Here is a 14,606-nt window from a genome sequence, read left to right on the forward strand (position 1 = left end):
ATACTGAATTTTTCTCACTTCTTAAGATTAATTTATACAAAAAAGCTTTTAATGTGTGATATCTATTTTATTTCTCCATTATTTATATGTTCACGTGTTTATGTTTTATTTATTGGATTCAAACCACTATATGATGCATAAGTTATTTTCCTTTAATTGTACATTGACTTTTTTTATGCTTTATTCGTTGCACACCACTGTGTGTGATAGTCATTTTAATTCAACATATCTGTGTTTTACAATATTTGCTGTAAAGCCCTTTGTTACCTGTACTGAAAAGTGCTATACAAATAAAGCTGATTTGTCTTGTACCTGCAATGACTTGTTGGCAAACAGTTGCTTACACATCCAGCAGTTATGGAGCAACGTAAACATTTATTTGGAGTTGTGCTTCTAGCCACCTGTTTCTCTTTTAGGTTTGTTTTTGATCTCCACCAGCTCCTGAGGGAAATATCTGGCTCATTCGCTGTTAAATGCTCCACCATGTTCACCAGCGAGTCACTAACTTTGGTGTGTCTGCTGTTTGGTGCTAAGTAGTAGTGTACAGTGGGTTTTTACAGCCTTTTCTCTGAAAACAGCTGCCTGCTGTGGCTGAAAAAGACATGAGAGGAAACCAAGACAGTCAAGTTGCAAGCTGGACAGCTAAACAGTGAGTTGAAATTCACTATAAAGCTCTACAGAGCTGAGGGGAGCTGCACATTCAGGTGATCAATACAAGGGACCCCTTTCACATTGTTTTCACGTTGTCATTTGATACCTTAACATTACAAACATATCGATTATAGCAGCGTTATTGTGTGTCATTAGAATAAGACAAAACAGAGATAAACTTGTTAATTCATTTTTTCAGTTTTATTTCCAAATATAAATAAACACCTCAAACAAAAATGAAAAAAGGAAGCCACACTGGTAATAGTAATATTAGCACCTTTAAGGCAGTCAGTTGAAGCCACATCTATTTGCCTTGATAATGTAGCATTATAAAATAATACATCTACAACATATACAAATATATACATCGTTTACTATAACAAGCCCTGATGGAATGCTTTTATAGCTTTAATCAAAAAACAAAACAAAAATATCACAATAAGTAAACTGGACAGCATGTTAGAAAATACTTTAAATATAAAAAAAAAAAAAACTGGAGGTTCTTGCACTACATATGAAACCTTTAGTGCAATTATATAACTCATTAAAAAATAACATTAAAGCTACACAGTATGTACACTCTGCTGTATTCTTTCTTGAATGCTACATATCAAACAGACAGTTGAAGTCCGGCTGTTATCACTTTCATAATCTTTTGTTTTCAGCCCGTTCCTCTTCATACCTGCGCTTATCATTCCTCTGCTTGACTACCCGTCATCTAACAACACAGTTCATGTGATTTTTTGGTTCATACTGTATGCAGCAGGAGCAACACAGGCCGTGCTAGTTGGCTTTTATTATCCCTCTGATAGAGATCTGTTGTTTGCACACGTCCAGACGAGTGCCGGGCTATTGTTTTGTTTTATGACCATCTCTGCTGGGTTGCCATGGCACCGAGGCCTCTGGCCCCAAAGTCTAATCCTGTCCAGTGTGTCGAAATTCCAGACGTTGGCTGAATCATTCCAGTTTCACAGTCGTACTCCCAAATGTTGTCATAGTCCATTTCCTGGTCATCTGGTTCTGTGGGTTCAAGGTACGAGTGGTGATCTATAGGAGTGAGAGAAGATTCCCAGGCTTTTAGTTTTAAACAATGAAAGATGCCCCAACTGAATAAACAAATTCCCAATGTACTTGTTGTGTGAATGACCTTGTACCAACATATAAACCGACTGTAAAACCTGTAGTGTAACATGCCACTGCCACACCAACTTTATTATTTTTTATGTTCTCTATCTAATACAGCAGAAACATGCAGATTAAATAATTTGATCACAGGTAAGAATTCATCTGTAAATCAAAGTGAAATGCTATTATCAGGTCAGTTCTAGTTGTGTGATAAAATAGGCTAAGTGTGTGACCATGCCCAGTTGTGTGCTGTCAATCTGTGAAACAGTGTTCTCTTACACTGTGCTTCCCCCACACGGGACATCTACACAGATGGCATTTAGAGCTGCGCTAAGCTCCATTTCATTGGCACATTTGCGCATTTCCTGCACTTTCAATTCTGTAGCCTTTAGCCTTCTGTCTACCTGCTGACAGACCCAAGAGTTCAATCAATCCAAAGTGCATGCAGTGTTTAATTTAAGGTGTAACTGAGCGTGAGCAATGTTGTGTGTCCTTGGTGGTATTTAGGAAGGTGGCTGGCAGTATTGACTTTCATAACTCACACTTGTGACGAAATATGATGCCGCAGTGTTACAGCTGCGATTTGAAAGAGTGCCCATTGTTTCTTAATAGAAATATACATTTTATTTAGCCATGCTATTTTTTGTTTGACAACGTTAAATATCTTTAATTAAATTGCTTTTTTCAGGAGCATATAATCATATTATTATAAAATCAAGTTGAACAGACTTGAACTTGAAACCACACATCAACAAAGGAATAGTTCATCAGGTTTATGATTGCATGCCTTCAGTTCTTACCTGGTGAGTAACCATAAGGCATCTGAGAGGTGTTCTTCACAGAGCTCGACGGGAGGAGAATCTAACAACAGATGTGAAAACAAAAGAAAGTTACTTCCTGTGATCAGCTATAACAAACATTCTCATGTTCCCTAAAATATCTGTTTCATCTGTGGCACCTGTTCAAATATCATCTGCTGAACAAGTACATACACATATTCACGCTTCCATACAGCACACCGCTGTTGCACGTTGTATGACAGCATTCCAGAAACCAGAGTGTCCTGGGAGATGAGTATGTCTGTGTTTCTCACCTGCTCTTGCACTTGGCCAGGCACAGGCAGCAGCTTTAGCCTTGACACAGCCTCTGATCTTTGCTCTGCTTGGCTTTGAGGAGTCTCCATCTCCAGGCCCAGAGCCTGTCCCTGGGAGTTAGTCAGGCCCAGGCTTCTCCTGCAGCGCCTACCCATGGGAGGGGTGCAGAGCTGGAAGTTGGAGGGAATGAGCTGGGGGAGTTCCTGCTGTTGGTGGTGGTAGTGGTGCTGAATCGGCTCTTGCCAGCTTTGCTGCTAAAAAACAGATTTGTACATGTCAGAGCACAGCAGCTATATGAGGAAAGTTTTATCTGGTAGTCAAATAGATCTTTGGTCAATAGGGTAAAACTGCAATAAATATATTTTGGGATAAATAATTCCTGTTTTCTTACATAATCAAATATAACTGCTGGTTGCTAGTTTGGGGTGATTAAACAAGAATGGTGAAACATTTAGATGTTACTCTTACATGCATGTGAATGAGGCTGACTTTTCTTCAGGTGGCCAACCCTCTGCACTGACAGCACCTGATCTTTTTTCCCTGAACAGGTGCGTATGTGTGTGTGCACTGCTTGATATTAGACAGGCTGCGCAGGTGTAAATTGAACCTATGGATCCAGTATCGTTGACCCACTTACCATTGGCCTGGCCTCATCCAGGGAGTAGATTTCGGGGCTGCAGGGCTCATCATACAGGGGCGACAAGGGTTGCCGGGGCGCACACATGTCTGAGTGGCGCTGGGAGGCATTCAGGGAGTAGTTCAGGGACGTCTGAGGGGTGCTCCAGCTGTTAGACTGACCATAAAAGATTCACAGATCCAGGAGTTAGTTTAAAACAAGCAATGAGGAAAATCAGTTGCCAATTTTCCTTCGGTCTCTGTCTGTTTTCCTCTCTCACGCTCTCTGGGTTCACAGAAGGCAATCACATAAGCCACACTTTAGGATCAAATTACCAAGTATAGGTTTTGGATTAGTAACAGTCTTGACCAGCAGCAGTGCTGGTGTGACATCAATCTGTTGTCTCACAAATCTGCTTTCAGCTGTCAGTGTGCACTCTTAACTGCTATAGTAACAAGGGAGACCCCCTAAGTACAGGAAATATTTTCTGATTGGTGCTTTAAGTTTTGTTAGGAACTATTATAGAGCTTTCATTCCTTGCACCATCAAGGAGATTGATCTTTCAACCTCAATTCTGGACAAATGCCTCTATTACCAAGTTTGTTAACACCACATACATCATGGCCCCTCTCAGCCGACTGCCTGGTGTGTCTATTTTAGTTACGGCGCACATGTCATGTAAAATAAGTTAACTGTCTCAAGGGGACTATTCGGTTATCAAGTTAGACGCCAGACTGAATTACCTTGACAAGCGGGGCTTTCTCCAGCCGCTGTGGGCTAGCACGATGCAGGGCAGAGTAGGGCATGCTGTAGAGCTGAGACGACACTGAGCTCTCAGCAGGCTGGAGGTAGGAGCCGCGCTGTGGGGAGGAGTAGCGCAGTGACAAAGGTCGTAGGTCGCGCTCGGGCCTGGTGTGGGAAGACACACTGTTGGTCCTGCTACCCAGGTGGGCAGTCTCAGTTGAGGAGGGACGACTGGAGCTGTACTGTAGGGACAACAAACATACCCCCGGGATAAAGTCAGCCAAGAGTTGTGGCTTTACAACATGGGTGACATGAGGAATTTTAACTAGTGAGTCCTTGTAGAACAAACTTTATGAACCGTTTCGCCTCCCTACAGCATTAGTTTTTTGCAGCATTTTGTGTTTTTTAGTAAACACAGTCACTGTGAGAAACAAAGTCACTATCAATTTAATCGGGAGGTGGTGGTTCAGGTCAGAAGCTGAACAACAACATGCCTTCTGGGCACTGAGACCTCTCCACTTTAAGCTAATTGGATGGGTAGTCAACCTACATAGCCCCTCTCCTGGGGGAGTTTGGTCAAAATTCCTGATAATGAGTGTTTCAGTGTTTCAGTGTTTCTTAAAAAGACCAAAGTTAACAAGCTAACTTTTTACTGCTGAATCATAACGTATCATAACAGCCTCTTATTTCCCTACATCCAAAAGATTTTTTATGGGTAGATGACTGACCCATGATGACTGACTTTGTTTTGATCTTTGCTGGAAGGCCTAAGGATCATCACCTGAGCCTTTTTGCAACAGGAGCATTTTGGTCTCTAGACCTCACTTAATAATTAACTTTGTAAAAGAAAGGTGTAGCTGTTCAGCTCCACCAAAACATACACAAGGTTTTTTTAGCAATGTAAAACCAACTACTACCACATTTATATCAAGCAAATATTGAAGTGTTAGCGTGTTTGCTTCAGTTTGTTAGTTCAAGAATACTTGAAGTTGAGTAGTACATAGATGACTTACACAGAGGGGTTCAGAGTATCCTGGGGAGAGAGGGTTGTCTTCATGAATGGGTAACTGGAGGTTGTGGGATCCATGTCCACTCGTTGACTGGCTGAATTTAAGAGACTCAGTTCGTCCTTGGCTGTTTCCACTCCACCTGTCAAACTGTGGAGCCTAGAGATTATAGGACAAAAGATAAATATACATTAAAATATTTGACTAGGAGCAAATGAGCAAAGCAAACTTGTACTGGGGGTGTTGACTTAGTAGCAGTACTAGAAGGTGTAGTAGTTATAAATCATGTCATAGTCATGCTGAATGTTAATTTACAAAAGAGGCAGAGCCATGTGTTCTGTGTCCTTTATCACTTTTCCTCATTCTTAAATTCACTCCACCCGCAGGTCATAAACCAGGTGGATATAGATCATCAGCAGCTGTGAATACCGTAATTGTTTCTGGCCCGGGGCCCTTACCTCTCTGTGCGTCGGGGTGTAGATGATGTCATACACAGGGGGCGGGGGGCTGAGAACAGGCACATCAGCAGCTTTGAAATGCTGGATCCAGTCGCAGAACTCTGCCCTATCCAGACACGACACCACTATGGGGTTGATCAGCTTCCCTGGGAAGAGAGGAGGGGGAGGACAAAGCATGTCATTCGGTCGATTCGCTCACTGGAATGTGCCACAGTCAGATTATCATTCACTGGGGATAAAACCAGCTCATTCATGGAGGGTTACACTCTGTGACGCTAGCGGATTCGTGTAAAAGGCCACTTAGCATAAAACATGCATAAGAATGTATACTCATTAAAATCCCTTTAATGTCTTTTTAAATGCCAGTGGGCTATAGAGATTGCAGCTGAGTAGCTCACTGATTCAGTGTATTTACCTTCAATCATAAAGGTGTTGGGCTTGACATCTTGGCAGGGTGTGGTCACGGTAACCATGTTGAGTGGAAGTTTCCCCTGTAATTGTAATGACTTGTTAACAACTCTATGCTGCAAACACTGGATACACTGGATGCACACAGCTCCGGATATGATGACGTTTAAATGTAAAAGGTCATTGAGGTCAGTGGTACCTTATAAAAGAGCCGGTCATTCTCCTCTGATAGGATGATCAGCGTTGATGGGTACATTACCAGTAGTCTGTCATTTTGTTCCTGTGGACACAAGATTAGAACTGTTAGTGAGCTTTACGTGTTTGTGTAGTTGTGGGACAGTGTTTAATTATTCTTATCCATTATGAGAATACTAGTGTAATTTATAGATAATACCAGTTAACCGTTTATGTAGGTTTTGTTTGCATTTCCCCTTTATCTTTTCTTCATAATTAAATCAGCGTTTATGGTGTCAAAACTAATCTGTCATAAATACGAAGATACGTCTTAACATTTCTAAGGCAACACAAGGGATTATTTCCTTGTGGAGACATCAATTTCTCCTTTTGTGTGCAAGGTGAAAGGAAAAGTCTGTCTGGCAGATTAAAGTAAAAGAGAAACTTAGCAAATCAGTCTTTTATCTATTTCTGGAAAGTCTTTGGTATTGTACGAGAAAGACTACTTTCTTTGGAAGGTAAGAGAACAAGCCCTGATAACTCCAGTCCACTCCTGACTGTGTGAAGATAAGACAGAGGCAACCGTGAGACCTGGTGCAAACATTAACAAAAAAAAACTCTAGTATTATCCCTTAATACTCTGTTGATAGGCACAGTTTAAATCCCAGTAAGATCCTCAGTCAAACCAGTTAGTGGGGCATTTGAAGGTGCGGCAGACTGAGAGTTTATGTTTCGGATCCCTCTTGGAGGGTGTGTCTGGACAGACAGCTGACATTCCAGCTGTGAGGTGAGTCGAGTCACTGCGTGAGCCTGGCAAATGCCTCTCACACACCCAGGCCCTAAATCTCACACACTTCAATCGGGCTGCCGCTATTTCCCACAGAGAATTAATTACTGATATCCATGCAAGCCGTGTCATGACTACTGTTTTTATTGGCTGCTATATGAAGCTGTATCAGCGTTATTTATTTGTGCTCATGTCTGACTTAGGTTAGCAAGGAGTCGTATATTTTTCATCAGTTGGTCGCAGGTGTCTGACACTGTGGAAGGAAAATAAAGATAATACTAGTGTTGCATCTGCAGGAGAGGTGCCATTTGCCAAAATATGGACTCCACCCTTTTCCCTCAGTCCTTACACTGTGTTGAGGTAATGTGTTTGTTGCGCAATGTAAAAACTACGTGAGTCACCTGGATTTAGAGCTGATGTTACCCTGCTTCTATTCATCATGTGAAAAATTCCCAGAGTTTAAAAACATGTATGGATCATAAGTTTCAATCTGCTGCTTATTTCCATGAATAAGCAAGAGCAGAGATAGTGTGTTTCATTTCCATGTGACCTTTCATAGTGATTCACCCTTGATAAGCAGCAGTGACGTCTTACCTGACAGGGCAGGTGCTGCAGCCGGACTTTAGTGACATAGGTGATGGTGCCCAGGCTGTCCCGCTGAGAGCCCTCCCACTCATAGATGGGCTCTCTGTTGATGGAATTCCTTAGCTCTTCTCTGCCCTTAAGAGTCTCGTCCTTGATGAGCTACAGTAGGTACACAGAGAGAATCATCAGCAAAATAAATATGAACAGAGCTCTGCCCTTAATCATATTTAAACATGTTGATTTGGGGTTTTGTTTTCTCAGATATACACTTTTGTTTGTTCATCATAAAGGCTCGCCGTGACACATTGAGGTTCATGTGTTTCCTCATTTCCCCACCTGTGGGTGAGGAGTCAGCACTTTAACCCTTTGCAGATGTGAGGGTTAGTTTGATGTAGGCTGTGATGCGGTCAAGGCCGCTCCCTAGTATCCAGGCCTCAGGGAGCGCCAGCAGTGAACTACTTGACTCATCAAATCTACACACACACACCCTGTTTTATCAGAAGGGGTTGAAGCATTTCCCTGGCTAATCCACCAGGTGGATTAAAAGATGACCACACTAAAGTGCTTGTTTGAATTTTAAAAAAAGGGATGTTCAGCTTTATTGCGCCACAGAGCCAGTTTTCATGCAGCCTGATATAATCTAACATAGGCTATTTGGAGTGTGGGTGGCATCAAAAAAACTATACTGAACTTACTTTGACTCTGGTGTAGTTTTCAGGTCCAAATGCAGTGCCCCCATTGGCCTCAATATTTTCTTTGAGGAGGCCACACCATAGATCCATTTCTTCTTGGTTGGCACAGTAGACAATGATGGGGTTGAGGCTGACACCTGCAGGGTGCAAAGGTCACAAGGTCAAAGAGGGAAAGTGTCACACAGGCTTTTTTTTCTTTCTAAGCCTTTTTTCAGACAGCTTTCTGCTATGGTGGTAAATCATTAATGGTGTTCACAATCTGCTTCCCTAGCAGGTTTAGGACATATTATCCAATAAGTACAATAAATGTTAACACATGTTCAAGACTGTAAGCCACATGTAAGGCGTCTTGCAGAAAACCCCCATGACCTGCTTTGGCATTTAAAAATCTTAACACACTCTCCCTCCCACAGACTGCTAACCAGGGAGAAATAAACAGGGCCTGGGATAAAAAGAGCTGGAATCTCCCTCTATCTCTCAGTCCCACACATACCAGAGATAACCAGCAAAGATTTAATTCCAGTCTCATGGCTTTGTACTGTGATTGTCTGGAGGCATAGCCCACTGACATAGCATAGCCACTCTGGACTCATCTGTTGACTTTCTCTTCATCCCAGCTCTAAATTGTAGATCTTGACCATAGCGCTCCCCTAAAAAGTTATGTTTTACCACATTTCAAGCAGGATGAGCGATGTTAAAACTCTTAGCACTGAAAGCACATAATGAGACTTTCTCTCACTCAAATTTTCATTCAGTTTACAGAGGTCATTAACAATTGTTAAAAGTAATTAACTATCATTATCTCACTTTCACAGTCACGTTAAGTTAAACCTTGTGAAGGCTTCCGGGAATCTTTACAGACCCTCTCATGTTGTGTTTGCTTTGTCATTCTCTAACTCACCAACACCACGTTACACTAAAGCTGATTAATTTTTCTGGTCAGTGAGAAGGAGGCGCAGGCCTCGCAGAGGAAATCTCTACATCAGATCTCTCACTTGACTCAGAATTTCATCATGCTTCCTCTACATGTTTCCTGTAAGTGATGCCTCCATTAAGATAAAGAAAGGTTCACACTTAACAATGAAAACAACTGAAATACAGCTCCACAAAATAACAAGTTTGATCAGAGAAATTGCAATATCAAATATGAGAAAGCAACACCAAAGACACCAGCAGAGAGGTTTCATATTTCAGTAAGATACTAATGATTAAGAAATATAAACACTGATACCCTACTCTCTTGATAGCTGGGATTTACTTTTCACATCTTGGATTTTTTTAATACAGTCATTTTACATTAATCCCTATCTTCACTGATTTTTATTGTTTCCCAAGCAAGGACCAAAGCCATCTAGTCACCACAGCAGCTTATTTCTCAAGTTTCAGATTGTTTTTGTCCATTCAGAGTTCAAAAGCTAAGTGGCATTTCTACCAGACATTAACCTGAGCTGAGTTTTTGGAATGTGCCATAGATTATACACAGTGACAAGGCTAAGAGCGGTAGCTGGGCTTTTCTGTGCGACAGCTGGGTTGACTGAAGTGCACCTGTTGTCTAACAAGCAGGGCCTTTAAGGCCGATTTGGCCCGAACCAAGGATGAAGGGGGCCCAGCTCTAGTTAGTCTTGGGGTTGAGTGGAGGTGAAGAGGGTCGCGGCACCTTTGAAACACTGGAATGTGACAACATAGGAAATGCTGCAGCTTGAAAATAGCGTGCGATTTCTTACTTTGATCCAAAACTGATGAGAGGGACGAACATAGCAGACCACTAGCAGGGGAAAAAACCAAGACTCTCAGTCCAGCTCTAGGTCATCCTCTGTTTTCCTTTCATTCTTTTTTTTTTGAAAGTTTAAAGTCAGCCCTGACTTGTAAATATCAGTTTCCAGTCTGATTGATTTCTTAGTTAAATTCAATACAACCAATAAAACTGAAAACAGGTTATTACAACATTCCAGGGCTCAGTGCCAACACCCGATTGTGTTCTTTCTAGTGAAGACAAACTTACCGTTTATTTGAAAGGCGAATTCCTGGGGTTGGCTGTGGTTGCAGTTCTGTTGCAGGTTGCAGATGGTGAGTTCTTTCAGCGGAAGAGTTCCCTGCACACAAAACAACAAAAAGCTCAATCACGCTTCTTTGGACAAAAAAAAAATTTTTATTCACACTCCACCAGCATTATCTGCATAATTTCCTGCGCTGTTCAGCTCTAAATTTTAACAAAGAACTTAATCACCATGGCCGTGAGGTCAGCTTTGTAAGGTGATGATTTATTCATGTCTGCCTTGCGTTTGCCGTCATCTGTATTCTGACTAATGCTGTATACTGTCTCTTTTTGACATGGGGGTTGCGCTCTCAACAGACAGTAAAATGATGATTAATGGCTGCACATGCTTTATGAGACAGGTGAAGAAGAAGAATCATACTTTCTGTTTACTAACACATTGCTGGTTGACAGGGTACGCATGTCAAAAGGTATGATGACATAACATGAAACTGTGCCCCACAGGAGTATTGAAGCTATAAAAATCAACCTGAGATATTAGCAGATATTGGGTATTTTGAAGGATGGATTGTGTCGCCACCGTTGAAATAAAACTCACCTGGTATGTCAATCCGGTTGTGTTGTTGGAGACAAAATGAAGGTGTGTCTGGAAGAGATCCAGGTAGCAGTCATGTACATCCTGCAGAGATAAGTGAAGGTGAAAGAGGGAAAGAGTTAGAGATGCAGATACAGTGTTGATAAAATGAGTCCTGTCAAGAGTCATATAGTGGAACATCTTGTTCTTCTATCATCTGTTGATTCAAGAAGCACCCACGGGAAATGTTCTGATCTGAGAATTCTCAAAATGTAGGAATTTCAGTGACCACACAATGCGATTAGAAGCCACTTTGTTTTGACAGCAATCCTCTATCTTTAATGATTCACGTATGCCTCTCTTTATCAACACTTGGGTAATACTTGCTTCCTTCCTTTGTGGTATAATTTTCTGTTATAATACAATGTGTTCTTTTGCCGTCATGATGCCATTCCTTCAATAAATCTTCTTTCTACTTTTTGACAGAACTGTTGTGTCACAGCTCTGACAAATTGCAGTTCCCACGGAGAGGAGCCAATGTGTCCTCTATCAGTCCCTGCGATCAGAGCAACTCTCTCTACCCTGAGGTTTTCTCTCAGAGACGTTTCACAACCGCAGCAGAAGCGAGCATGTCCAAACACAGGCTGCGGTCCGCTTTGTGGAAAACCGATTGGATTATTCACAGCCAGCCACCACGTCAGTGTCAGCAGCAAGTTTCAGTGTGTTTGGTGGCCGCAGAGAAACATCCTGTTACTCTCCACCTGTTTTTTTGCTTTTGTTTGCTTTTGACACTCGCAGGGTTCACATAGATGACTGGCATGATGTGTCATAGTAGGCTTGGTCACTGACCACAATAAGATTGTGCAGCATTACCTTTGTTTTCTTTAATAGCTGCTTTCCTGATATTTCAACATAGAGTCATTAAAAAGTTATTTTGCTCCACTCACCTGGCAGTGGAGGAAGCGGAAACGGACTTTGGAGCTGTGAATCATCCGTCCATAATTCTTTACATTGATGCTGCTCTTCTTCCAGCCACTGGCTGGGTCGTAAGGAAACGGAGGATCCCATTTTATGTTGTCTATCGTCTGCAGATCTTTATGGGACATTTCCTGCAACCAGTCATAATGTTGGTGAAGTTTAGACATGACATCAATAAATGACAATAAAAATCAAATCGCACACAGGTTGTGATTTTTAGGAGAGAAGTATTGTTTGGTATGCAGGTGACTGACTTTCATGTTATTGCCATCTCCTACGAGCTGATGGAGGTTCTTACCTTCCTGGGGGTGACTGTGCATAGGATATTGATGATGCTGTTGGACTTCTCCTGTCCCTCTTGGGGATTCTTCTTGCGAAATAGCCGACTGCTGCTCGAGATAGAGAGAGAGAGGAAAGCCACTTGTTACCTCATTCTACAATGTTTACCATCTATTCTATGTTTGCTGTTTAGTTAACTTCCCAAATTCAGTGTCAACAAGGAACATTTCCAACTTATGGGAGTTAACTGTCATCTACTGTTGTCAGATGGAGAGTTGACCTAAATACAACAGTCTTTGCATTAATGTTTTGCATTTCAAATTCAGGGTCAGTCACTTTTCTCTGTTTTTCCCCTTTTTTCCATAGTCATAATGTCACACATTGAATCTTGAACCACTGAAAGAGTTTAATTTTCACAGCAGATTCATGATTTTGAATCATGATTTGTGCCTCATGTCATATAAATTAACCCAAGCCCCTTCCTCTGTCCTAACTCTGTCAATGCCAGCCATTTAAATGATAAGAACAATCAGGTCTTGTGTTTCTGAAAGCGAGGATATGCATAGGAAAATCAGCATTCAATGCCCCTCTTTGTTTTGCATGACCCTCATATGTTACCATTAGTGTCACGTCTTTATGAGGAAGCTCCCTCACAGCAATGATAAGGCTTTGGGGCTGCTTTTACAATCTCAGCTTGTAGTTTATCTGCTTATCTGCACACATGTGTGCTAGTGTCCTCCAACAAAGCAGGCTTTTCTTTGCATGGTGGGAATCAAGGTCTGTCTAATCAGGAAGTCCATGTCCAGCATCAGTCATTGATTAGCGTTTAGTGAGTGATGCTGTTCCACTACTCTTTTTTTTTTTACAGTGTATTCATACACAAATAAAAAAATGATAACCATGCATGCTGAAGTGAAAAAGGAATGTAGATAATATAGAGATGAATTTGCACACCCAACATTCTCCACATCACTGTTGTGGCATTCAACCTCGACTCACTCCTCTCCTCTATGGGGAATACCTGAGCCTGGCCTGATTAACCAACACAAAGAGTAAGTAGGGATTACTGGAAACAAGAACACTGAATGTATTGTCCATGCCGAAACATCGACCCGACTTGAAGGTGTATCAGTGTTCAAACTTGAGCCGTTGGGTTTTTGAAACCTAACGGTTTTTTTTGAGGGGTTGCCCTGCCTCTGTTTTTATTTGAAAACCAAGAGCTACCTGGCACGTTTGACAAAACCAGATCCTGAATCATCACACAGCACAGGGGAGAGACTGGAACAGAGCAGCGGCTAATTAGAATCAGATGTGGTGGTCCAGCAGAGTGGGCTGCACCAACTGTTACATGCCCAGGCATATAATCCTGGAGGATTCAATAAAACTACATAGAAGAAGTGTAACCCACTGGTGCTGGTCAGTTCTTGTATTCATGTTCAATTCATGTTCAGGTTGGATCACAAGATATTGACTAATATGTCTGGTTTCATAAACCAGATGTTATCAATTAATAACTATAATTGCTCATGTGTGATCATGACATGGGTCAGGTCCTGATTTGGGAGGGAAACCAGATTTACTAACAGCTGGCAGATCATCTTCACAGAGATGCAAAGAGGAGGCAAATGGTAACTGGATCATTGACACCGTTGGCCAGACAGGCACCACTCAGGCACGACTCAGGGACTATCCCGTATTACCATATGATACTGGCCCTGGCCTCACAAAATTCACAGCCTCTGTTTAACCCCACTGCTCAAACCCTGAGAAATACCAATAATTCCTTCCATTTGAAACGCACAGGACTAAAATAACAAACGGCAGTCAAGGGCATGACATGTGCTCTGTGTAGAGCAAACACACTGACCAAGTAACAGTAAGAACAACTGGACAAGCTGGATTATTCTTACCTGTTTCTGCGGATGAAACTCTTGCTGGAAAATCTGAAGTTGTGCTGTGGGACACATGACATGCTGCTCCCCATGCTTCTGTGGTCTGTGGGGCTTTGCGCTGTCCTGAAGACAAACTGTACTCCTTCTGTGATGGAAGAGTGTAATCCCAGAGCAGTGTGCTCCCTGCTCTCCCTGCTGAAGTTAGACTTGTACTGAGCAAGAAATGGGCAGGGTGAGGGCTGTATAGTCAGACCGGTGAGAGTGTGTCTGCATAAAAGGGGTGGAGTTTGGGGGCTGTGTCACAGGCTGTGGGGGGGGCACTCACACCTTCTGTGTGCTGCCTCTGTCTGTTAAATCAATCTCAACAACAAAGACAGGGGGGTTCAGGGAAAAGTGTGCCATTTCACACCTTCCAGAAGCCAAATGGAGCTTATTGTTGGGTCACCACTGCAGCTGAGTGGTCACTAAACACACTGGATGGTGTGTGTCAATCAAAGGCGAAGATGGGAGCTTCCACAGGCATGCCCTGACATGTAAAAATTACTG

General features: G+C 42.1%; 1 protein-coding gene across 2 annotated transcripts; it reads right to left on the minus strand.

Annotated features, from left to right (window-relative positions):
• Nucleotides 1-833: 833 nt before the first annotated feature.
• On the minus strand, nucleotides 834-14,246 carry plekhn1 (pleckstrin homology domain containing, family N member 1). 2 transcript variants are annotated; one of them, XM_046056803.1, is made up of 16 exons: nucleotides 14,079-14,246; nucleotides 12,188-12,278; nucleotides 11,859-12,020; nucleotides 10,936-11,016; nucleotides 10,344-10,434; nucleotides 8,345-8,478; nucleotides 7,659-7,808; nucleotides 6,303-6,383; nucleotides 6,111-6,186; nucleotides 5,696-5,841; nucleotides 5,244-5,396; nucleotides 4,230-4,472; nucleotides 3,508-3,663; nucleotides 2,870-3,121; nucleotides 2,577-2,637; nucleotides 834-1,698 (listed from the first exon to the last, which is right to left on the minus strand). In XM_046056803.1, exons 1-16 carry the CDS (start codon nucleotides 14,150-14,152, stop codon nucleotides 1,514-1,516), a joined length of 2,136 nt encoding a protein of 711 aa, XP_045912759.1. In that variant the 5' UTR covers nucleotides 14,153-14,246; the 3' UTR covers nucleotides 834-1,513. The 2 variants fall into 2 exon arrangements, with proteins under 2 accessions (XP_045912759.1, XP_045912758.1); XM_046056802.1 differs by having other exon boundaries at nucleotides 2,870-3,124.
• Between the last annotated feature and the right edge of the window lie 360 nt (nucleotides 14,247-14,606).

The sequence above is a fragment of the Micropterus dolomieu genome, linkage group LG08 (assembly GCF_021292245.1).
Source record: "Micropterus dolomieu isolate WLL.071019.BEF.003 ecotype Adirondacks linkage group LG08, ASM2129224v1, whole genome shotgun sequence".
Classification (NCBI taxonomy): Eukaryota; Metazoa; Chordata; class Actinopteri; order Centrarchiformes; family Centrarchidae; genus Micropterus; species Micropterus dolomieu.